The 26,274-nt window shown below is 27.4% G+C and overlaps 1 protein-coding gene and 1 long non-coding RNA gene across 2 annotated transcripts in view; one reads left to right on the top strand and one right to left on the bottom strand.

Annotated features, from left to right (window-relative positions):
• LOC136974538 (E3 ubiquitin-protein ligase RNF138-like) overlaps positions 1–25,812 on the top strand; it is a 30,502-nt gene extending 4,690 nt beyond the window's left edge. Inside the window, exons 5-11 of the mRNA XM_067269443.1 lie at positions 981–1,078; positions 4,053–4,134; positions 16,573–16,627; positions 21,054–21,193; positions 25,277–25,344; positions 25,437–25,521; positions 25,598–25,812. Coding sequence (XP_067125544.1) covers positions 981–1,078; positions 4,053–4,134; positions 16,573–16,627; positions 21,054–21,193; positions 25,277–25,344; positions 25,437–25,521; positions 25,598–25,710 — 641 coding nt within the window. The 3' untranslated portion in view covers positions 25,711–25,812. The remainder of the gene's footprint in view (positions 1–980; positions 1,079–4,052; positions 4,135–16,572; positions 16,628–21,053; positions 21,194–25,276; positions 25,345–25,436; positions 25,522–25,597) is intronic.
• Positions 1,654–1,903, bottom strand: LOC136974560 (uncharacterized). The gene is made up of 2 exons (XR_010880653.1): positions 1,844–1,903; positions 1,654–1,759 (listed from the first exon to the last, which is right to left on the bottom strand). It is a non-coding gene; the product is annotated as an uncharacterized lncRNA (long non-coding RNA).
• Positions 25,813–26,274: the final 462 nt, after the last annotated feature.

The raw sequence follows: 26,274 nt of genomic DNA, 5'->3' as shown, positions 1-26,274 counted from the left end.
TGCCCCATTGTGAGCCTGGCTGAATCCATAATGGGCTTCTTAGTATACACAGGACAGAAAGAGTTTTAAAATATGCCATCTAGAAGGCACTTTAAACATTAAAAATATAGTACTTGATTGCTTACTGTTCTGTTTGTTGTATTTCCTTCAGAATTAGCACAAGCTGTTGAGAACAAATCACACAAACTCTTTTTGAGTGGAAAAAGTAGGTTTATTTTCTATAATTTAAAGGATATGCATTTCAGGCTTAATGCTCCTCTTCAGTCCTATTTAATAAAATATATTGGCAAAAAGTCATATAAGAATTTACTGAATGTATTAAAATATATATAACATACATGTACAAACGTTTTCTTAATAAATATAGTTACCTAATATTATAGTGAAAGTGGAATAACTAAACTATTAAAACCATGGGTAAAATAAGTAAAACTGAAAAAATTTATAAAAAGTTAATATTAAGAGAGAAGTAAATAAATGTAGTAAAATATTATTAAAATAGTATATAGTAAGATAGTATACCTGTAGAAATAAAATTATTTTTGTTAAATCATATAAAATCATGGGATGATATAAATAAAACTGAAGTATATTAAAAATAAAGTAAATACCTATTTACTCAAATATAAGATGAGGTGTGACTTTAAAATTGTTCTGGCATTTTCTCGTTATAACCATGAACTCATTATATCCATGTTCATTATATTTGAGTTCAACTGTATTTAAAATTTACAATATGCCAAAATGCAATATTGATATTTGCTGTTTAGTTATTAATTTCAATGTTTTGAATATTAATGTATATTTTTTAAATAGCAATATTGAGATATAAAAAAAGTATATTCATAAAGTGTCTAGGAATATATTTATCTGTTAATTCAATTATTTCAATATTAGTAATTACATTGGAATATATTTTGATTTATTGTTCAGTTTATAAGTAATGTGATCATTTCTTAATTATAATTTTTTAAATTTAGGCTTAAATATTTCTTTAATGTGTTTTACTAAAAATGAAGATATTTCAAAAGTTTCTAATTCATCAAAAAGAAAAAGATTGAAAGAAGCAACTGACGAAGTAAGTTTTTAAATTTAAAAAATGCTAGAGATAGAAATAATTGTTATAAAAGTTTAAAATTAGATAATTTTAAACTTTTATAACAATAAATGATGGTTAAGATTATATAAATAAAATATTTTTGAATTGCATTTTGATCAGTTAATAACTACTAGAAATTTTAGGATAATTAATTGGCATTTTATTCTTTAATTTTACAAATGAAATTTATCAATAACAATAACATTACAAAGATAATTGACTGAATTTGAATAACAAATGCAGTTTAAAATTCAAAATAAATAAAAGCACAATATTACATAAATGGTTTTTCAAAAAGAATGATATAATTTTAAATTATTGTAATTATGTTAATTATTATCTGAAAACATGATGTACAATAAAACATTTGGAAAACTGTCCAAGTTTCATGTTAGCCCATTTTGAACTTAAAGCAATTCTTTAAACTAAAATGTTTCAAGTTATTAGAAAAGCCTTACTGTCCTTACAATTTATTATCATTTAAAGTCGTCTACGTGGACGTTTTTTATTAATAGGACCTTGTACTGGTGTATTGGCACAGTAATGAGAGTTAATTCAGTAAAATTTCTTTATTTTATCACCTGTAGTAGCAATATCCGTACACATTTTACACGTGTTTCGGGCTAGCATGCCCCTCATCAGCAGTATTACCACTATGTACTATAAATAACAATAAAACATATAAGTTACAATAAAATCTAAAATATTCCAAAAAATAATAATAAAATACAATTTAAAACCTACTGTGAATACATATCTCAATTCCGAGTATGAATAGATGTTTTTCGTTTTACAATTACAGAGATTGTGTAAATACGTATTTCGACTTAAATTGACAATTTCCTTTCCACTATTAAACAATTTGCTGTATAATTAAAGGTAAAACATAATAAACAACCAAAGATAAACTGATAAAATAATACAACACAACTTGTAAGAAAGAAACTTACATTAAGGTTTTACGTTTCGCCATTCCACAGTGTAATAACATAGTTGCTTAATCATGCTTATTTATAACGTCACCGAGTATAGTGTTCTATGATTGGTGGATTATTCTACCCAAATTATTATTGATTCTATTTCTTTCTTTTATTATATATAAATGTTCATATAATTGCCTTTTGTAATTGTTTGATTCTTTTCTCTTTATTTTTATACTATTTTTGTCAATTTGGCATCCATAATTATTACAGTGTTCTGCGACTGCAGAATTTGCATAATTGCCCCTTATTGCTCTTATATGTTCTTTTATTCTTGTATTTAATTTTCTTTTGGTTTCACCTATATATGTTTTAACCGGATCACAACTGCAATTAAATGAATAAATAATTTCTTTTTCATCCATTATATCTAATTTTTTGTCAGACCTATGATATAAATGTTTTTTAAATAAATCGTTTTTTTCCGGTATCAAATTCACTTTTCCTTTAAGTATATTTTTTACTCTTTCAAATAATTTAGGTACATATGTCATCTTGACGCATTTTTTATCTTTATCAAAATTTCTATTTTTGTTATTATTACTATTAATCCAATTTAACCATTTTTCTAAGATTTTTTGGGGGTAGCTATTTAGTAGGAACATTTTTAATACTTGTTTTATTTCTGTTTCCTGATTTTCTAATTTAATTGTTCTGTTTTTAATTTTATCTATATACATTTTAAATATATTAAATTTCATATTCTGAGGGACATTAGATTTGTAATTTAATACTTTTGGTATTTGCATCGGCTTTATAAATTTTTTGAATTCTAATTTATTATCAGTTCTATTAATGGTTATATCTAAATAATTTAAACTATTATTACTTTCTATTTCTGCTTCGAATTGTGTTTGTTTCTATTGAATTAGCTTGCTTTAAACTTTCATTTTCGTTAGTTTTTTGGCTATCAAATAAAATAATGCAATCATCCACATACCTATTATAGAATGTTATTCCTGTTATATCTTTAATTTTTCTATCAATGTCTATCATAACAATTTCAGCAAGTCTTGGACCTATGCATGTTCCCATTGGTATCCCTTCAGTTTGACTATAAAAGTTATCACCATATTTGAAGAAATTGTTTTCTATTACTACCAAACATAATTTAATAATCCAGTTGGGTGCTGAGATTTTCTGTAAGGAATTTTCAATGTTATTTTTGGTTATACTCGAGTACATATTTTTAATATCTAAAGATAACATTTTTGTATATTTATTAATTATAACATTATTATTTTTTAATCTATTTAATAATAAGTCTACATTTTTTAAACTATAATCCGAAATTTCTAGCGTATTAAGCTTAATTTTTAAAAATTTTTCTAAATTGTAATATACATAATTTCTAACATCAATTATAATATTCATACTCGGAATTGAGATATGTATTCACAGCAGGTTTTAAATTGTATTTTATTATTATATTTTTTTGGAATATTTTAGATTTTATTGTAACTTATATGTTTTATTGTTATTTATAGTACATAGTGGTAATACTGCTGATGAGGGGCATGCTAGCCCGAAACACGTGTAAAATGTGTACGGATATTGCTACTACAGGTGATAAAATAAAGAAATTTTACTGAATTAACTCTCATTACTGTGCCAATACACCAGTACAAGGTCCTATTAATAAAAAACGTCCACGTAGACGACTTTAAATGAGAAAAATGTTTCAAGTTATATTTGTAATTTTTTTAATGGAGTAATATTTGTGATTTGAAACACAGAAATTAATTATAAATTATCTTTAGTTTCTTGTAGTACTAAATTACCCTAATATTCAAATATTGAAAATTTTTATTGATTAATTACCAAAATGTTGTTTCATGAACTGATTCATTTTATGAGATCTGTGTTTTAATAAAATATAAATTAGAAATATTTTTACATTTACTGACTATTATGTACTTACATTATTTTGATTATTATAGGATTTATATAGTGATAATATATTATTGTTTCAGAAAATGACTAAAATTTCAAAAGTCACTTTGGATAACAAATCTGTAAGCAGAAATAAAATGAACAACAAAATTTACATTGATGGTGAGTTTAGTACTGAAATATTTGCTTTTAAACTGTATTAACTGTCAAATTTTTGTTTAAATGATTATAGTAGTTTATTACAGATAAAAAAAATCCTCATTTAACATTGTTCCTAGGTTCTTGGAAATTGCAACATTAATTGAAATGTTGTATAATGACACCAATTTTACCGTAGACTGAATGATACAAGCAAGAGTTACATTTCATATCAGATCATGTTTCAAACCTCCAGCATTAACCCTACAATGAATGGCTTGGGTCTCATGGACCCATGTGATTTTTACAGTATATATTCATTATGTAGGCAATTGATATTACACATACCTTCCTACTCAAGGTAGTAGTACAAATTTATGTAAAATTCAAATTGAATAATTTTACTCTGCTGTGGCTAGCAGACAATTTGGGTCTGACAGACCCAGGCATTTATTCCTGTAAATTTTTTTTTTTTTTTGTGCTTTGTATACATGTTTTTTTTAATGTAATATATAGGTTTTAATGCTGTGTCTAGTGAAGAATAACATTATCATCATATGTTCTTTTGATCTCTGTATGAAATGAAGCATTTATATTTTGCTTGCAGTGAACATATTGCTGTATTGCAGTACAGTGATATATATATATATAAATTACATGCTTTTTTCTAATATATATATCTAATATATTACCATGCATAGGTGCATATCTAATATATATATATATGCACCATGCATATATATATATATTATATATATATATATATATTAGAAAAAAGTTAAGCTTATTGAAAGAAAAGGCTTTTACATGTATTAAAACACCTTCTGTAAGTATAATGGAATACCTTTTTTATAACCCTAAAACAACAATGTGGAAAAATACATATGCATTTACTTGCATGGAACTGTCAGACCCAGGACATTCATCCCCAGGATTTTTCAATGCCATTCAGTGCAGAGTTAATTCCCACTTTATAGAATCTATTTTATTGTTTATAAAGAAAATTCAAAAGCAATAGTTGTAAATGATATTTTGATGAATTGATGATAACAAATGTACAGGTACTTGTATCTTTCTTTGACAGTGTTATAATGTTAAGTGAGGACTTGCTATACATAAAACTTAAGATAGCTAATAGAATTTCAAACTGAAGTAAGTTCTGTTTGCAATTTTTAATTTACAATGTTTTTGCACTAAAAAAGCCCAATGATCACTGGATTAAATTGAGCTATGTTACCACTACTATTAATTACATGCTGAATAATTTGGCCTACAGATAGACATTAGGTGTCATCTCTTATTAAATTTAATAGTTTAATTATAATTATTATTTATTAAATAATTTAGAAAATTCTGGAAGAAAAGAATTGTCCCAGAGTGGAACTTGAACCAGCTACTGCCACTTACTGTGGATGCATTGCCAGTTATGCTACCTAAACCTCCATTTGATCCTTTGCTTCCAGACATATTTAATTTAGATATAACCATACTAGTTACTTGTGATGCTTACTAGGGATAGACAAGTCAGTGCCAACAGCCTATATTCATCCACTATGACACTCAGTTGGCTATCACTTTACCCTGGCATAGTGTATATATACATATACAGGATTCCCTTACACCTGGAAAGTCAGGAAAAATCAGGGAATTTGCCTTCTTGGTTGCCTTGAAGTTTTTTGCCAACAATATATTTGACTAAGTGTAGTCATCCAGGAAGCAAGAAGTAATCTGGTGCAATACAACCTATGAAATGGGGTACAGGATATTTTCAGGACCCAAAATTTCTTTCAAGCATACACAATTTCCAAAAAATTTACAAAGTAAAAACATGATAAGTAATTTTAATTTAAATGATATTATTTATTATTTTGCATTTTAATAATGTTGATTGTGTAACAAAACAATTTGATTTTTTTCCAGTTTGTTAATATATTATAAAGTTGAGGAAGTTTATTAAGAGATAAATTTAATAAATATATAGTTTTTGAACATGGATTATACAGGATTTGTTAATGAAAAATAAATAAATGTTTTTTTCAAAGCCATGTAGATCTATGGTTGTGGATTAATAACAGAATAAACTACTTTAATTTAATAAAACATTTTATTTTTAGTTTTAATAATTTGACAATTATAAAAAATATATAACTTAATTAGAAAAAATAACTAATTAAAAAGTTGGAGAAGCAATAGCATATGTGCATAGTAAGTCAAATGCTGTTTTGTTTTGTCAATGTCCCATTGATGAAATAAAACATGTAAGGGACACAAGGGTCAAGGAATTTTACAAAGTTGGTCTGCAAGGTCATGAAATTTAAAACAAAAATCTGAGTAGGAATCCTGCATATATAATCTGGTAATCATTTAGCTTTAATATAATATATAAACATCTCTAAGCCCCGATGGTTATATTAAAACTATCAGGATTAGAGATATTAAAGCCAAACAACTGTCAAATTGTGTGTGTGTGTGTGTGTGTGTGCACGTGTGTGCGCGTGCACACCATGCCAGGGTAAAGTGATAGCTGTCTGAGTGCCATAGTGGGTGATTATAGTCTGTAAGCACAAGTCGTCCATCCTCAGTCAGCATCATGAGTAACTAGTATGGTTATACAGTAGAACTTCTCTAACTTGAAGCTTCAAGAGGCAGGAAAAAAAGCTTTGAGTTACAGATGATTTGAATTAGAGAACAGTAGAGTGAAAAAATGCCAATTCTGAGTAGATTTGTATTTCTACCTCTCTTTCATTATATAAAGTATCTTTGATATTTTTTGTTTTAAACAGCTCTTGTAACTCCTTTCAGCAAAATGGTATCTAACAGTTTTTCAAGTACATCTTATTGAGATAAAACAAGAGGTCCTCTTGCTTTAAACTGGAATGTTGTCTGCAAATGGATGTTGGGCAGTGGATACAACTAACATTCTGAAAATTTCATGGAATACTGATAATTATGATCACTTTGGATAGAATAAATATTAAAATTCAAGTTGGAAAGTAACAAATCAGTATCAGGGGACCATGAAAACCTTTGACTTGGAAAAAATTTGAGTTAAGGAAATTCAAGTTGGAGACATTAAATTTTTGTGCTGTTTCGTTGAGCTCTACCAAGTGATTCGTTTTCTTTGAATTAAAGAAATATTCAAGTTACAGATGTTTGAGTTAAAGAAGTTTTACTGTATCTAAATTAAAAATATCTGGAAGCAAAGAATCAGATGAAGGTCTGGGTAGTGTAACTGGCAATGCATCCACACAGTAAGTGGCAGTAGCTGGTTAGAATTCCACTCCGGGCTGATTCTTTTCTTCCAGAATTTTCTAAATTATTTAATAAATATTAATTTAATTATTAATAGTAGCAGTAATATTGCCTAATTTTAATCTGGCAATCATTTAGTTTTAATATAACTATTGTGCTTAGATGTTTATATATGAAAAAAATATTATCATAGAAAAAGACATTTCTGTTTTTAAATGTACCACTTTATTTTCTTTTAATCAAAAACTAATTGCATATTTCTCACAGGAAATAGTAAATTTGTTAAATAAAATAATATCTCAAATAACTGGATGATAATTATAAACATACAACAAAAAAAATTCTGTGTTTTGAATGTCAGTTGTAGCCAGACAACAGTGGTTTAAAACTACCAAAAACATTTGTTTCAAATTAAAAGATTTAGTTTTGTGATGGATTTTGTTTACGTTCATGATATGTTCATTCATACAATAAGAAAAACTTTTTATACAAATACTAGCTGACCCGGCCACGCGTTGTTGTGGCTCAAAATGTATCTATTATAAATGTGTAACACTTCCCCGTGGGGGAATTTTAAAAAATCCCTTTTTAGTGTATATTCTGTTGACGTCACCTATTAAAACACAATTAAAAACGCAAAAAACCGCATGTAAAATAGTATATATAGAAGCCGAGTTCTTCACGGTAAGCCTTAATCCTGTCCCTTTCCCCGCTGGGGAATATCGAAAAATCCCTTTTTAGTGTATATTCTGTTGACGTCACCTATTAAAACGCAATTAAAAACGCAAAAAACCGCAGGTAAAATAGTATAAATAGAAGCAGAGTTCTTCACGGTAAGCCTTAATCCCGTCCATCTCCTCCCCGTAGGGAGAATTTCGACATGTATATTATATAAAAACACGTGCATATTCGAATGCAACGTTGTGTCAAAATTTCAAAGGAATCTGTAGGAACAAACAAACGTTGTATTTTATTTATATAGATAGGTAGAAAATGATCTGCTTAGATCCATTCTCACAGAAAAGCAAACTTAGGTCGTCTGAAGTTAGCGCCATCTGTTGGACATAAAAGCCTTAATCCATATATAAATATATTTTTGAAAGGGGGGAAATGGAGATCTTCACATATGCCACAAACCTTCGCGGGAATGTATTAAACAACTTCCCAAAGTTTCATGGCAATCGGATAAATGGTGTGGTAATGCATGAAGGACAAACACACACACACACACACACATACACACAACATACATTCGTTTTTATATATATAGATTAGCTATTTACAGATAGAAGTTATCATTTGATATATAATTTTTCATATGCATTATAAAATATGGCACATTTTATAACTGCAAATTGCAATTCAGAATAATATATATGTTAGATCAATATTTAATATTGGTATTATTATGGTGAAAATAATAAAATTTAAAATTAATCTTAAATTTAGATTTCAGAAGAAGGATGCATCTTAGAATGAAAAGAAATATGGTATATCATTAAGTGTTATTTTAACTCAATGATAACTCATTATAAGTGAGTTTTTCACTTACTTGATAGCAAACAGTCAAAGTCAGTTGTAATGAGTGAAAAAGGACAAATGCATTTGCTTGTTATAACTGTTACTTGTTATGTGTTTAGGGATTTACTCTTTTACCTTTGATTATCATTAACAATAGATATAGCAAGCAACAGTTAATGACCATATTTAATTCTTGCTTTTTATTGTTATTATTTACTTGCCTCTATACAATAAAGTTTTAAAATAAATACAAAGAAATTTTTTAACATGCTTACTGCCATTCAAAATATGTCATTCCATTCTTTTCTTAAAAAAAGCCATCTGACTTTAATAGAATATTTTGCTTTATGTGATATTTTATCTGTTTTTAAGATAACTTAGCCATCTACTGTCACAAACAAAATCTTAATGTCCAACTTTTTTGCAAACTTTTTGGCTTATGCTTTTAATATTGGCTTTTCAGTAATGTTATTTCTGCTGAGGAATGGAATGTGTTTTTGACAATACTTTTTTTGACCTTCTCTCAATCATCTGTAAAAATAATTTTCTAAATATTTTAGTAGCTAAGATGTTATTCTCCAGTGCATTCAAATAGACATTCTTGTGCTATCAGTGTTAATATCGTGAAAGACAACAAGCTGAATTTTTATTCCACTTCCACATTTTTTTAATTAGAAATGTTAATTTTAAAATAATTTTGATCTTTTTATGAATTGAGGGGTGCACTCTTATTAGAAGACATGTTTATTGTAAAACTGAAAAGTAAATGTAACATTGAGTCATAAAAGGAGTCACAAAACACTTTTAATACAATTTGATAACTCAACAGATGGTTCAATCGGGTGATAATGGTTTCACTACTCATTAAATACTATACAGGACAAAAAACTTGCTTGTTATAACTGTGAAAATTGCTTGTAGTAACTATGAACTCTCTATAACTGAGCTCATTACAACTGAGTTTGACTGTATAATGAATTTTTCTTAACAAATTGCTATTCAGAAAATATTCAAGAGTTTTGTTCATGAATCTCTAGTACGTATAGCTTTTGTGTAGATATCAGATTTGTGTAATAGTTGGCAATTAGACCAGAGACTAATGTTGTTTTCATAAGGCATGTTCTAGGACGGGTGGCAAACCTATGGCACTCATGCCCAAAGTGGCACGTAAGAGAAATCATCTGGCACGTAATGTGTCATATGATTTCTGTCCTTTTCAATCATCCTTTCTGTTTATCACCTGATCATCCTTTTTTCAATCAGATTTTTACATTTATTTGAATTAAAGCATATTTGTTTAATTTCTTTAAATATCCATTATTCGAAGTCTAAGACTTTGGCACATATTAACATCTTTAAAGCTAAGTGTGCTTACAATATGGCATGCGGACTCAAAAAGGTTCGCCATTCCTGTTCTAGAAAGTTGTCTGTGTTCATCAGTAGTATTGAAATTCTAGGAAGAAATAAGAATATTTATATCAAAATTAACATATCTGATCCCATTTGGAGTTTTGATCTCTTGGTGAAATTAGAGAAAATTCAGTTGCAATATTTTAAACATCTTTATAAATTAGAATGATCAGTTCCTGGACCAATTCTTAGGTCTGAACTGGGAAGATCTCCAATGGAAATTAAGATCATATGAACTATTTTGATATTTTGGTCAAAAATAATTGCTTTGTCTCCTCAAGATTTGTATTACAATGTTTATAATCTAGTATTAAAGACAGAGAAATCTGCTCAAAGAAATCTGTTTCAGTTCATAAAATATTTAATGATTTGGGTTATTTCTTTATTTTATTTTTTTTGAACCAATCTCTTTCCTTAATCAGAACTCATCTGAATAAGGTAATCCAAGTTAAATTTGACCAACTGTGGAATCAAGACCTATCTTACTTGTCAATGTATCAAGGCTATGTTTGTGATGGTGCATTTGGCTGGTAATATTATTATAAGGGGCCATCATTTGGAAATTTTTAGTAATAGACTCTGTCCTTATTGTAGACACTGTTGATTTGGTATTGACTCATATCTTGCATTATTTCATCTAAAAAATAGGATCGTAGGTGAAGAATTTATAATGTATATTCCTTTTTTTACACTTATTGACATATTTGTAATTTGTAATTAATGTTATGTTATCTTTTATGTACTATATATACTCCTTTATGCTATTTGTGTAATATCTAAATTCATTACTTGTTACCCGTTTTTTCCCCCTTATGTACAATTGAAATTGAATCAATAAACTAATAATAATAATTATTATTATTTAACAGTTTATATAACATTTCCTCCATCCAAATAGGATTCATCAATTTCTCAAAATCTTGTATGCTTCTTGAGGAGCATTTTGATATAATTTTACCAAAACTAGAAGCATTATCAACAAAATTCAATTGATTAATTAATTTGCATAAGGAACATGACAAATGTTTAACTATTGTCAAGAAAGTGAAAGAATTAACTGAATTTAAGTCAACCTTTTGAAGTCAGATTTCTCTTCTTTTGTACTTTTTGGACTCTTCAAGCAATGACATTAAAAAAAAAGAAAAATAATAATATCTGGATTTTGGTACAGGGAGCCTATATTTTGAAGTACAATTTTCTAACTAATTTTATCTCCCTCAAAAATTGTCTTAACATACCCTGAAATAATCTAGTAATTATGGAAGTGAAACTAACAAGAAACTGCTTTTTAAGAACGCGAGAAGAATTTGTTCAGATGAGAAATTTTCTAAAATTAACATTTTTGATGACTTGACTTGGTTGTCTAAAATTCAAAGGAAAAAGCTTATTCTCTTCTATAAAGAAGAAAAATAGCTGAAAATGGCTAATCAACATTTTTTTATATCAGAGTCAATTGTTTGATGAATGACAGTGAAAATTTTATCTTTGATTTAGAAAATGAGGTATGTCAGATTAGTACTTTTTTAGGAAGAGGGAAAGCCCCAGAAGAATAAATTTAACAAGTGAAGTGCCTAAAAGTATAGCTGAATTTGACTTGAATATTCTGTAATGGAATTGTCAAGGAACTCTGGCATCTAACTGCATGGATTTGAACTTTTTGGAATTTTCACTAACATTTCATATTGTTGCTCTTTGGAAACTCGGATAATGTGTTCAATGAAACCATTTGTTTTTTTTTTGTTTGTTAATCTCATCAGTAACTTTCTATAAAAGTTTGGCACATCAGCCAGTTGGCCCAGATCATTTGATGGCTTACTATTCATTGTTCTTCAAGTGTTTGGTAAGCTTGAATTACTTAATATATCCAGTAACTTTTTTATTGTTTAAATTTAATTATTGCAAGAAAGCCTTTAAAGACATTGTAGTTTAAATATAATGCTCACATATTTATCTGTTTGTAATTATGAGAATTTGATAGTGGATCTCATAGACACATCTATGAGTATACGAATAATGATTTTTTTTAATATTAGTAGAGACTACTGCTAGAATTGCTATGGAACTAGATTCATTATATATGGATTCTAATGCAAATTTTCTTAATTCTTGATTCTTTGGTTTATTAATTCTTAATGGTAGTTTCATAACAGATTTTCCTGCTTTTTTACATTTGTTTCTTTCATAGGTACTTCAGTTATTGATCTAAGAGTATTAAACTCTAATTTAGTAAAAAATTTGAATAATTTACAAGTTTTATATAAGTTTAATATCAATCAATTTTCTGTTTCTGTGACCTTTAAAATTTCAGATCTATTTCTGGCCAAAACTATTCTTCTCTAAGACCATAGTTCTCAATCTTTTTGAAGTTGGGGAACACTAACTAGAACTTTGACATTTTTTTTTTTTTTTTTTTTTTTGTGGAATACTTACAATAAATCAGCTTTAAAGCAGGGGTGGCAAAGCATTTTGATATCAAGAGCACATTTGGTCTAGTATATGACGTCATTGGCATTTGCTGATTACATTCCCATACAAAAAATTACATTGTATTGATTTTTCTTTTGCAACAATTTTTAATTGTATATTTGATTTTTATGTGGAACACTTGAAGTGGCTTCATGGAGCACCTGTGTTCCATGGACCAAGGATTGAGAACCAAAGCTCTAAGATTCAGAGAATTCATTGGAAATCTTCAAAGCTAGAAGATTATTTGCTTAATGTTAATTCTAGTTATGATGAAATTTTTAAAACTTTAATAAGGAAGAAATAAATTTTTAATAACACAAGGAATCTAAAATTTAAAAAAATTTAAAAATTTAGATTCTATATCTTATTATTTGGCATTTGTATCTTTAGTAGTAGTAGTTTGCATCTTGATCTAGTATATTGATCAAGTACAACTTTTTAAGTTATATGAAAAAACATGGTTTGATCATGATTGTTTGAGATTTTTAAAAAAAACTTATCAATTGTGCTTTGAAATTCTTTAGGAAAGATAGAATTAAAAAAGTATTCACAAATTATTCCAAATTTTAAAAAATGTTGAAGCATTTTTTAAATACTTTTCAAAAATCACCAGGGCTTTACTCTTTAAAGAGATCTTCAAGTCTCTTTAAAGCAGCGGTTCCCAACCAGTGGTCCGCAAGAGCTGAAATATGGTCCGTGAAAGATTTAAAACTTTTATTCATTTTAAATTATTATTCTCACATTGATACAAGCTGAATTTAATTTTTACTAAAAATGTTGTTTTCTATTATAATAGTACTGTTAAAGCATGTTACTCTTGAGTTTAATGATTACTTATGTTAAAAGTTTTGATTAAAGTTTATTTTTAGATTGACACAGTTTATTTTTCTTAAATCTTGTGGTCCCTGCTAACAACAATGAAATCAAAGTGGTCCCTGCCATTCAAAATATGTCATTCCATTCTTTTCTTAAAAAAAGCCATCTGACTTTAATAGAATATTTTGCTTTATGTGATATTTTATCTGTTTTTAAGATAACTTAGCCATCTACTGTCACAAACAAAATCTTAATGTCCAACTTTTTTGCAAACTTTTTGGCTTATGCTTTTAATATTGGCTTTTCAGTAATGTTATTTCTGCTGAGGAATGGAATGTGTTTTTGACAATACTTTTTTTGACCTTCTCTCAATAATAAATTTTGGTGTCTATATTGATAATTAGTCCATGATTAGATGACCCAATTTCTCTTAAGGAATTAGAATTTGTTATGAGTTATTTGCAAAATAATAAGGCCTCTAGTCCAGATAAAATTAAAAATGGAATGGTAAAAATTTCTTTCTAGCAATGTTTTGATGAACAAAATTCAGTCATTTCAAGCTAAACTGTAGATTTCCTTCTTAGAAGGACATCTACTGAGGAGAGTTTTATCAGAACAGATTTTTGAGCATCAAGCAAAGAATTACCTCTGGGCGAGCCCAAGCCCTATTCTTTTTAATCTGTTCATAAATGATCTTCTGGCTTTATGGATATAGTGTTACTGTTACAGATAGAGTTGGATTGTCTTTTGTTGTGGACAATATAATGTTTCTATCAAATTCCATCATTACTCTCTAATTGAAGCTCTATATCTTAGTTGAATATTATAAAAATAATAGATTGACAGTTAATAAAGATAAATTAAAAATGTTGATTTTTCATACAGGAGAAAAGCTTGGAAAAGCTGATCATCTCTATTTGTTAGTAAAAATTTGGAAATAGTATCAAACTTTAAGTATTTGAGCATTTATTTTTCTTCTCAAGGATTGCTTTCCTTTCATTTCAAAAAGATATTGCTAGATTATAAACAGAAATTGTCAAATACAAGGAAATTATTAACAAAAATGAAAATATCTTCTGTTTAGAATTATTTCAGACTCTTTGACTCAATAATTCTTTATATGTTCTCTATCAATATAAGCTACCATATTTACTTGCATATAAGATGAGGTTTTTTATCCATTTTTTCTGGGTCCATCAAAACCTAGGTCATCCTATATGTGCGAGCGAAGGATTCATTTTGTTTTTGTATAATTTTTGTAAACTGTGTATTTGCATTTTTTACCAGATTCTCACCTTCTGGTGTTTAAAAACAAAAGTATTTTATCTGGGTCATTTGAATTGTTCTTGTGTATTGTCAGGAGTAAAGATGAATAGCAATAAGAAAAGCGAAGCTTTTGAATTGAATTCCAAAATTACACGCGAGCCTGATTATAAGTTTTAATTCATTCCCACATGAAAATAGATTATTATTTGGAAATCAGAATTTGAAGAAACTCATCAGTGTAATTGACAGAGTGGACTCGACTGTTAAGTATTGGCAAAAAAAAGGTTCTCAATTGTCCAGCTTTGCGTGAACAAATTATGATGTCAATTTTACAAGATTTTTCCTTAAAGTTTAAAATACCAGTAATTTTTGCAGGACAATGTGTGCATTTACAAGCATTTGATATTTTATTTGTAATTAAAAGAAATAAAATTAGAAGTTTTTTAATAAATCTAATTTTCTTTATTTTGATCTTTAAAGTCACAACCTTGTCCTATATGCGAGATCATCTTATATTTGAATACGGTATATGTTCCAATTTGGAATATTAATTTTGTATAAAAATTAGAAAAGGCTCAATTATGGTTTCTTAAAATGGATTTTCCATTTAAATCATTCAGTTTCTGGGTCCTTGATAAGATCTGGATTGGGTAGACCATGCCTAGCAATTGTCCTTTTTATGAGTGTTTTTTGTTTTTAGTTCTAAACTCTTGATTTACAAGAATGTGATTTAGAAAAATAATTTATAACAAATTAATAGTTATATTGGCTTGGGGTTTTCGTATATTTATCAGTCTCAACTGTCGGATGATGATGTATATTTTTCTGTTGAAGTATTACAGTCATTAAGTGACAAATATTGGTTACAAGATAGAATGCATATTAGTTAGAAATATAATTTATTGAACACTTCCTTTTTTTCCATGGACACGTTGTTACTTATAGTCTAATTTAAATTATAAGATTAAATCTCTAGTGATACAACATTGGCTAAACATATATATTCCAATTTTTTGAATTGTAAAGAATAAATATTATGAAAAATACCAAATGTTGTTGTTTGTTCTTAATATTTTCAACAAATAAATTGCAATCTGTTTATTTTGTGTGAATCTCTTGAATATCTAAGGGAATCTTTGCTGAGACAACTTTTTCTCTTTGCTTGATGATAAAATAAGTTCTTGCACATTATGCAAAATATAAAACATAATATAAAATTACAATAAAATTTTACTTATTAATTTTGTTTAACAAACTTTGGATAAATAATTTTTACAAATAAGAATTGTTTTAAGTATGGATTCCTTACCTTTTTGTATAAGACATATATTCAATTTTGTATATTTATGGAATTTTGTTTGCTTCCTTTCCCTTGTAAAGGCAAAATAAAGTTTATATTTATTATTATTAATATATTGTATATGCAGGATAAATTATTACTAATAAATCTTCATTATATATTTTTTAACATGTACTTCTAATGTCAGTCAATAAAACAAGAATTTCCACTAATTATAATCTTACTTAATGTTGTCAGTATAGTCAAGTCTCCAAATAATTTACAATAAGCAGATTTTACTGTATTATACTTTAATTTTTTAGAGTCCATCTTTATTTTATAGTTTCAAAATATTTTTTTAAATTTATATTTTTATGAATGTATAATAATTTCTTTATATAATTCTTTATTATTATATTTTTATCTTGTAATAAAAATTATAATTTTTATAGATGAATCTAGCAATACTGATAACGATACAACAATGTCAGCAAATGTTAACACCAGGTAATTTTTTAAAATAAATTTAAATAGTTATGAATTCAAATAAACCCACTATGGGTCTGGTTTTAAGTCTGGTTGGGGTTTGAATTTATTCAAGCCTGTGGGACTATTCAAATCTATGAATGTATTTTTTCAAAATTAATTTTTGTGTGTTGATTGTGAGTGGCCGCAGGGGTCATTAAATGAAAACCAAAAAATTTCTATAAAAATAACACATACACAAGAAACATGATGCAATAAATGTGATTCAAATAAATCTTTAGTACTTGAATAAACCCCACATGGGTTTATTCAAGTACTAAGTGTTCATATTTTTTTAATGCAACTGGGACATTTTGTTTAAGCCTATTTGATAATTTAAACTGTGGATCTAATTTGAGTGCATAGTGCATTTATTCTCAACTGTTTTTATAAGTACATATTTTATTATTTAGCTTCTGTCGAGAAAGAGCAATAGTGAGGTTAAGGCCGAAGTTTTAAACGCGAAAACATGTACGTCTGACATTCAGCACCGCTTTCCTGTAAGCCTAGAAGTTTGACAATGGAGTTTGGAATGTCAAGCTTGATTCCACTGACTTTCCAAATGCCATTGTCAAACTTCTAGGCTTACAGGAAAACTGCGCTGAACGTCCAACGTACACATTTTTTTGTTTAAAACTTTGGCCTCAACCTCGCTAATAAAACTTGAAAGAATATTTTTAATACTGAATTTCATATTTATTATTTTAACTAATAATAAAAAAAACACTAATGCATTTTTTAAGGTATTTGTAATCACTTTAATTTTTAACTTTTTGGCTGTATTTACCGACATTCTTCAGGATAAACTTACAAAATGTATAACAGTTGTGTTTGAATATAATGAAAAATTTAAAACATTCCAGAATAACTAATAAATTGACAAAATGTAGTATATCATAGTGTAAATGAAAAATTAAAAATTATCTGTAATATCTTTAGACTTTTTGTTATAATACAGTGGTACTTTGTATATCAAACAACTGACTTTGAAAATTTCAGAGTTCAAACATTCAATTTGACAGAAACTTGCTGTGGAGTTTGAATAATGCTGATAAGTTTGAACTGCATGCACAGTGAAAAAATGCACTTGATATGTAAACACTATCTATTGTAAAGATGGGAAACTCAGTTCTGTTTCTGGAACTGGAACTGTTGGAACTGATTTGTGTGTGGAACTGTTCCATCAAAACCATATATTACATTGGAATTGCTATTGGACTAGATGGTTCCTCATTGGTTTTACATATATATAGATAATAGAATGTCTCTCTCTGTTCTTAGCTTTTCAGTCACTCTGCTTCAAATTTTTCATGCTTATTTTCTGGGAGTCTGACAAAAATATAGACTATCATGAAACCTGAAAACCCCACTCTTCTTCTGATTTTATCTCCTTGATACTTCATGATAAACAATGATAGGCTGAAATAACCAAACTTTTAATATGGTTTTCATTTTAAGTCTTCTTACTTTTTTGGCTGGGCAATGCTGTGGACATACCTGCTAGTTACTAATGAAAACAAATAATTATGAACATCTAATAATATAAATTTTTAAAACATCTTTATAAATTTAAAATACCCAAAACTAATGGGCATTTTTCCTGAAAACTCCTAAACTCTTGGAAAATTCCTAAAATCTCTTCGAACATTTTCATTTAGTTCAAGTTCAAATCCAGATAAAGCATTCACAGTTCCATAAAAAGCTATATTCATAATGATCAAAATGAAGAATGCATTAGTAGTTCTAACTAGAACTGTCTTAACACTCAGTCCGGAACTGTTCCTTTGGAATGGTTTTGACCCAGAATTACCCACCTCTAATCTTTTGTGCATCCAAGTCATCTCTCACTCTTGTTCCTGTGATATGCTTGTGTGTTTTCAGTGCTTTATTCATTTCATTTTTGGTGTGTTTGGGTGTATATATATATATATTACCAAGTATTTGTGTTAAACCATATATTGTGTGTTAATTGTCAAGTTTTAACAATTTCTTCCTGCAATTTTTCTGCATCAACAGCTTTTGGGTGCCCCTAACATTTTGTATCTTTTAGTTCAAAATTTCCTGAACAGATCTTTTTAAGCCAACTTCTAACATATCAAGTTAGAAGTTGAAAGCATCTTCTCCATACACATTAAGAATTGTTTTTACTACTTGTTTGATTTTATATAACTCTCAAAGCATAATATGTCTGATATTGCTTTTTATCTGAAAATATTTCAATTTATTCAAACAAACTGTGAAGAAAAAATTTAAAATATGCTTCTGAAAAGAATACAATTTCACATTAGCAATAATATGTTAAATGTTTGATTTAATTATAACAGTTGCAAAATTTAAGTTAAGTAACAACAGCTGTTAAAAAAATGCAAAACCTTTCTGTTTAATTTAATTAACCATGGCATCCGAAAAGTGTGTGGAAGCAATGAAGCCTAAGAGGAAGATTGGAATATTGATGATTGAGATGAAAAGGGAACTTATTATGAGTTAGCCGATGATGGTGGAGATCAGGGACCTAAAATTCCACTTCTCTGACACCAGTGTGAGTTTGCCGACTTTTGGGGAATGGTTAATCCTGCATCAGTGATGGTCTAGGGTCTGTCTGCATGTGGGTGGTGGCGGAGGAGACAGTGATGACAAGTGTCTAACATAAAACTGTTTATTGTAATTCAAGAGAACTTGCACTATACAAAAGTTTTGATCTGATGACCAGTGGATAGGAGGAGTTCTTTGGCAGTTGGAGGCAGATGGTGGATGATGGACTTCAGGGCAGTAATGATGGGTGTTCATCTGGTGATGCAAGAGATTTAAGTCAGTAGTTTGCAGAGACTTGGTCATTATCTGTACGCATGATGACAGTTGTTTCGAGTGACACAGAGCTGTTCACAACACACAATTGGCAAAAGCTGCATTTTACGTATTGACACATGGTGTCTTGGTTATTCGGAATGTTAACTAACTGAATGCGATGTGTCCTTGATTGTTGGAGATTATATCAATTTCCGTTCCTTTTTTTGCCCATTCTGATTGGTCATTCTCCCTCATTCACACTTTCCAAGCATCGGAGAGGTCAAAGTCGAAGCTTAATTCAATCTCCCACCAATCATAGGATGACATTCTTTCTATGATTTAGAATTCTGCATTGCAGTGTTAATATAAGCAAAAGGTGTCTGACTACAAACAACATTTTTCTCACCTTTCTAAAACAATTAAATTTTTCTTTAAATAAGCTGATTTTTGTGAATTTTGTGACGGTTCAGACCTGTCTGGGACATCACATTATTGTAAAGCATAAATGTGGTATATTGGTGGCAAATCTGGCAGCCATGTTTAAGATGCCAAAGTCAACAGTGTGCAACCAGTAAATGTAATTTTTATTTTATTATAGTGTTTACATATTTATTGTTTTCATAATTTAATTTTAATATTAGGGCATTCAATTGTGCTATTTTTACCTTAAATTATGTATATATGCTGTTTTAAGTTTATTGAAATAGGTATTGTTTAGGGTCTGGGAATGGATTAATTGACTTTCCATTATTTCTAATGGGAAAAATTAATTCAAATTCCAAACAATTCAGAGTTGAACACTCTTCTGGTATGAATTAAATTTGAAGTACAAGGCACTACTGTATTAATTTATTAAATAAGTTCATTAAGATATAAAAATTCATTAAACTATTAAGTTTAATGCTCTTTCCAAAGAAAATATTTACAAATTTATATTCAGTCCACAATAGTAATGATGTAATTAAAGCTATACAGTTCAAATCACCATATGTAGGTTTTAATTCGTAGCTTGTATATGATTATGCAAAGAAAGGCGAAAAATAATTTTTCTTTAGCTCTCTCTGTCCTGTGGACAGTAAGAGGGCTTGTTTCTATGCCCTTTGTGGGTTTTGCCAGGTCAGAACAGGGGTGACTGAGTGATGAGTAATTTACATACAATATGTATACATACTGTATGTAAATTAATGATAAATTTTAACATTAATCCAGTTATAATTTAAATTTGTCAAATTCTAACTTATGAATTAGCATAATAATAATTAGCTTTATTAAATATATTATAACAATTGTTTATCAAATAGTTTTTATACAAATATAATTTTTGAATTACTGTAGTTAATGCATAAATCTCAGAGGTCATTTTCAACTTAAATGCTAATTTCATAAGAAATTTATGATTAGAATTCAGATTTGAGCAAAAGATTCTAATTAGAGCTGCTTCATAATTTTATTTTTAACTTTTATTTTGAAACTTCTAAGTTTTTTAAATCAAAGAGGAAGGAAAGTATTCTAAAAATATTTGTATTTGTTGTTTTAAATTTTTTTTTTATTAAAAAGAATGGTACATTTAGTATTTCAATTTACTATTTAAATTTTAATTCTATTTTTTTGTTATTTCTAGAAGTGCAATTAAAAGACTTACAAGAAGAACAAATTTTTTTACAATAGAAAAATATTTAGACAAAAGTTTAAAAGTTTCCAAATTAGAAAGAAAGAAAATAACTGATGATCAAGATGAAAAATCTTCAAGAACATTACGTTGTAAAGAAAACATTTTATATAATTATTCCACTCCAACTGCAAATAATAAACAGAATACCAAAAATGCACACAGGCATACCCTACCCAAAATAAAAATTCAGAAGAAGAAAACTTCTGAGGTATCTGCTAGTCCATGTTTCCCAGATACAATATTTAAACGAAGAGTCTCTAAATTAATACCCAAAGAACAAAAATCTCTTAATTTAGATAAATCAACTATATATTCACAAAAAGACATGAAAGTTTTTACGTCAAAAAATGAATCTCTTGATTCTGCTGATGTTTCAGAACTTTTTGTAGAAGAAACTGAAGATCCATATATGTTTATAGCTAGTCAAAATTCACCCAAAAAGCAAAAGAAAAAAAAAATTAAATCAAAAATTTTAATTTCAAAAGATAAAAATTCTGATACACAAAAATCAGATATAAAATCTTGTAATAAATTAAATAATAAATCTGTTAACAGCATTGATTCATGTATCATTATAGATGATGACAATTGCAAAGTGCAAGATAAAATTTCAACTGATATTAATGACAAAAATCTTAATGAAAATAGTGATTGTGATTTATTTTTGACACCAGCTTTGAATATTGAACAATTGAAAAGTATAAAAAAGGATTTATCCAATAGCTTATCCAAAATGGAAACTAGAAGTTCCAAGAGAAGAAAGAGAAGCTTAAAAAGTCAAACATCATATTCAGAAGAGAATTATATAGATTGGATCGAAGAGATTTCAATGGCAGAATCACATGCTTTAGTTATAAAAAAAGAAACAAATTGTAGAAATAAACAAGATTGTCAATCGAGTCCAAGTGTAATAAATGAAATGCAGAGAATGATTGTTCAAAATGAAAATGTAGTAATTGGAAATTTCAATGAAAAATTTGATTTAAACACAGAAAGGGCTATTTCTGGTGTTTCTAATTTTACAATATTAGAAAGTATTGAAGCTGATCAAATAAATAAAAATCTTTCAACACAGAAAACAAGCACACATGTTGAATTGCAAAAAATTCCTACTGTTCCAGGAAATAATACTTCTGATATTGAAACTAATTATGGAAATGAATCTAATTCTCAGAAAAATCAACTTTCTTCAAGAATTGAAGTCAATAATCTATTAAAAAATGAAAACAATCTTAATGATGATAAAATTATTTTTTCTTCTGAAGTATTTTTAAATGAGAAATTATCTAAATCTGAAACTGAAAAATGCCTTATAAATGATGAATTTCAAACTGACAAAAACATTTGTAAAAACAATGATGAAAATGACAAAGTTGAAGAAAATACTAATCACACTTTTTCTCATAAGAATATTCAAGAAAATGAAATAAATAAAATTTCAAGTAAAACCACTACTATAATTTCTGATAAAGTAAATTTGGAAGAAAGTTTTCCTCCTTCTACAGTTCCAGAAACTTTACAACCAATTGTTTCTTCAAATAAAGAATCATTTATTACTGAAGACAAAAATATTACAGTTACTCAGAAACAAATGGATTCAGCAGATAATTTCTTCAGTTTTAATTTATCTAATGAATGTAATAGATCAAAAAATATTACTGATATAACTGTAACAACAACAACAAATAATAATAATAATAATAATAATAATGATGATGATGATGGTGGTGGTGATGATTCAGAAGACGACATTTTATACACACCAAAGATGAACTCTGATAAACCGAAAAGAAAAACGTTTTGTCTTGAAATCGAAACGCAAGATTTAAAAGAATTAGTTGAGTATCGAAATACTCTTGATTTATTAACTGAAGTTTGTTCAGAATTTGCCAATAGTAATAAGAAATCAGATCATTTACCTGATGAAATTAAAAGTACAATAAATGAGACACAAAATATTTGTAAAACTTTAGATAGTGCAAACAAAACAGATCTAGAATTAATTAGAAAATCTGAATTTAAAGAAGACAAAAATTATTCAAATTCTTCTCAAAATGAAATTATGACTGAATGTGAGAAAACATGTAATCAGTTAATAAATTTTGATAAAAATATTTCTGAAGATACAGGCAATTTATTTCAGCTTCATGAAGAACCTAGCACTCAAAGTATTGGTATGCACAAAACTCTTTCAAGTTTAACTCCCACATTATCATTAGAAACTAAAAAATCAGGCATTTTTAAAGAGTTTTCTAAAGATACACAAACTGTTAATGTTACAATTCCATTAGATACTTTAATGGAAATTACAAAAACAGAAAATAGATTCATTGAAACAAATTGCCCAGGATGCCAGTGCAAAATAGATATAAAGAAGAAAGAGAATAATTTAATAATTACTTTCATTAAAAATAGTGGAGAAGTGCACACAGAAAATCACAGATCTGTTGACACGGAAAATAAACAAGATTGTCAGTTGAGTCCTAGCATTATAAATGAAATGCAGAAAACAATAATTCAAAATGAAGAAAACAACAATTCAAAATGTATTAAAATTGATAATATAAATAAAAATTTGCATTACGAGCTTTGCAAAAATACACCAATTTCATATTCAGAGGATCATCTTGCTGATCTAAATAAAGAGATCTCTCCAGATACAGCAATTAAAAATAAAATATCTTATTCAGAGATTAATGAAGAAAATGAAATTGACAAAGAACCAATTCATGTATGTCTAAGTGGTAATTCTAAAATATCTTCAGAAATGAACAAAATTAATCTTGATAATGTAAACAAGATTAGCTGTGAAAACACATCTTTGGATAAAAAATATTCCAATGATGATAGTGATAAATTTCAAACTGGTACAATAACTACAGATTCAGATCTGCTAGCAAATGTAAACAAAGAAATTATGGAAAATGTAAATAAAATAAATCGTTCAGAAATTTATGAGATAGTTGAAGAAAATAAACAAGAAGTTTATGGAGATCATGATGATATTAAAACAGTGACACAAACAAGAAATATTGATTATATTGACATAAATGAAACTGAATTTGAGAATGAAAAGGTATTTGAAAGTGTATCATCAGAAGAAAATTGTAATATAAATGAAGTTGACAAAGAAATTAACAATTTTCAAATCAATACATCTGCTTTGGATACAGATGATCTTACCAATTTAGGAAAAAACCATAATGAAAATAAAATGAATAGAATAGAGGCTTACAATGATGATAATAATTTAAAAATAACTTCACAAGTAATTGAAATCAGTGATGAAACTTCAGAACAGCCAGATACAGAACAGTTTTTAGTTTCTTCAATTCCAAATAAATGCAACAGTTTACAAAATGATAAAAATAATTTATTAGAAAAAATTAACAGAATAAGTCAAGAAGATACTCCAGAGGAAATTAATCAAATATTAGGTCAAAATGATACTTTGATTACATCTTCAAATAGAAACTTAGAAAGATTTTTGAATGAAATGTCTTGCCCTTCAAGTGACCCAGATATGATATTTGCTGAAAGTCTTGTAGCACCACTTAAAAATCTACAACATCCAGAACAAAATCAAACTTCTAAAATAAATTCGATTAAAGATATTCATCCATTTAATGTCAAGCTTACTGTTAGTCAAGATAAAAATGAATTTATTCAGAATACAAATAAAAATAAGTTAGATGAAACCATAAATCAAGATGATCACTATAATTCAAAAACATTTAATGATGCAAAAAAGACAAAAAATAAAATTAATGACAGTCCTAAGAAAGAATCATTTTCTTTGAAAGTAAATAGTCATTTGTCAAATAGTTTAACATCACGAAAGAACTTTAATGTATCGAATGATATGGGAACACAAGTGACCTCTGAAAAGTTTAAATGTCGAAAAAATTTTCAACGCATAAAAAATTATATATCAGATTCCAATAGTGAATCTGACAGTGATATGTCTCAAGAAGTAATAGAAGATAGTAAACCAAAAGATACAAATACACAAAATATAAGCCTAGAGAATAAAAACTTGATATGTCCGACCAATTCATTGCATGGTAAGTTAAATATCTGATTTAATATTTATATATTAAAATATTAATAAAATAAATTTATTGCTATTATTATTTTAACATTTTCATTAAAATATATTATAATTATTTCAGCTACTCAAGTTTCTCTTACAATAAATTCTGAAAATACAGTATCAAGAGAATATTCAAACCAATCAAATGTATGTATTTTAAATAAAATTTAAAAATATGACTATTGGAATTATGAAAATGTGAATTAGTATCTCATTTATATATATTTTATATTCAATAGATTCAAGAGAAAATACGTCTAGAGATACAACAGATGAAGGAACAGATACGTCAAATGGAAATTCAACTGCAAACGTCAGTTTGTGGTAAGTTTGAATAATAAAGTTTAATGTTTAACTTAACACGAAGAAAATTATATAAATGTTTTTTATATAATTTCAGAAAATGAAAATAAATCATTAAATGCACAAACTGAGGAAGAAACTGTAGTAACTAGTGACAGTGAAGAAGGAAGTGATGATCTTTTTTCGCCAATCCCTCCAACTCCTCCTTAAATATTTGTGCATTTAGTAAATATTATTCTTTAAAATATTTATAAGCATGTATAATTTTTACTGTACATTATATATTTTCATTTGTTGTTATTATTTAATAATAATTTTGATTTGTTTTTTTTAAATCATTAGTTCTTTGTTTCAATGAATAAAACAAATTTTTGTTATAAAAGTTTGGTATTATTTTATATTTTGAAATATAACCAGATTATATCAAAATTTATGCTTAATTGAATTATTTTGATAGAAAATAATCTTTATTTAAGCAAATAAAATTATATATTTTGTTTATTAATCACTTATAAAGTGTATTTTAATAAACCTAATTTGTAAAAATTTGCTAGATTTTTTTTAATTCATATGTTTGAAAATATAAAACTTTTTATGAACTGTCATTTTATAGAATTTGTGTGTGCATCTATTGATGATCTAATTTTGTAATGCAGATCAGATCATTTAGTCAACAATGAAGGTCTCATAAGATCATAATGGAACTGAAAAGTTGCCTGTATCTTTTCTATGTTTAGATACATAAATACTTATTGTATTACAGCTGTTACCTAT

Source organism: Centruroides vittatus, unplaced genomic scaffold, assembly GCF_030686945.1.
Source record: "Centruroides vittatus isolate TY-2023 unplaced genomic scaffold, ASM3068694v2 contig_350, whole genome shotgun sequence".
In the NCBI taxonomy this organism is placed as follows: domain Eukaryota; kingdom Metazoa; phylum Arthropoda; class Arachnida; order Scorpiones; family Buthidae; genus Centruroides; species Centruroides vittatus.
Note: the sequence above shows the minus strand (reverse complement) of the source record. Positions and strands in the feature narration are given on the sequence as shown.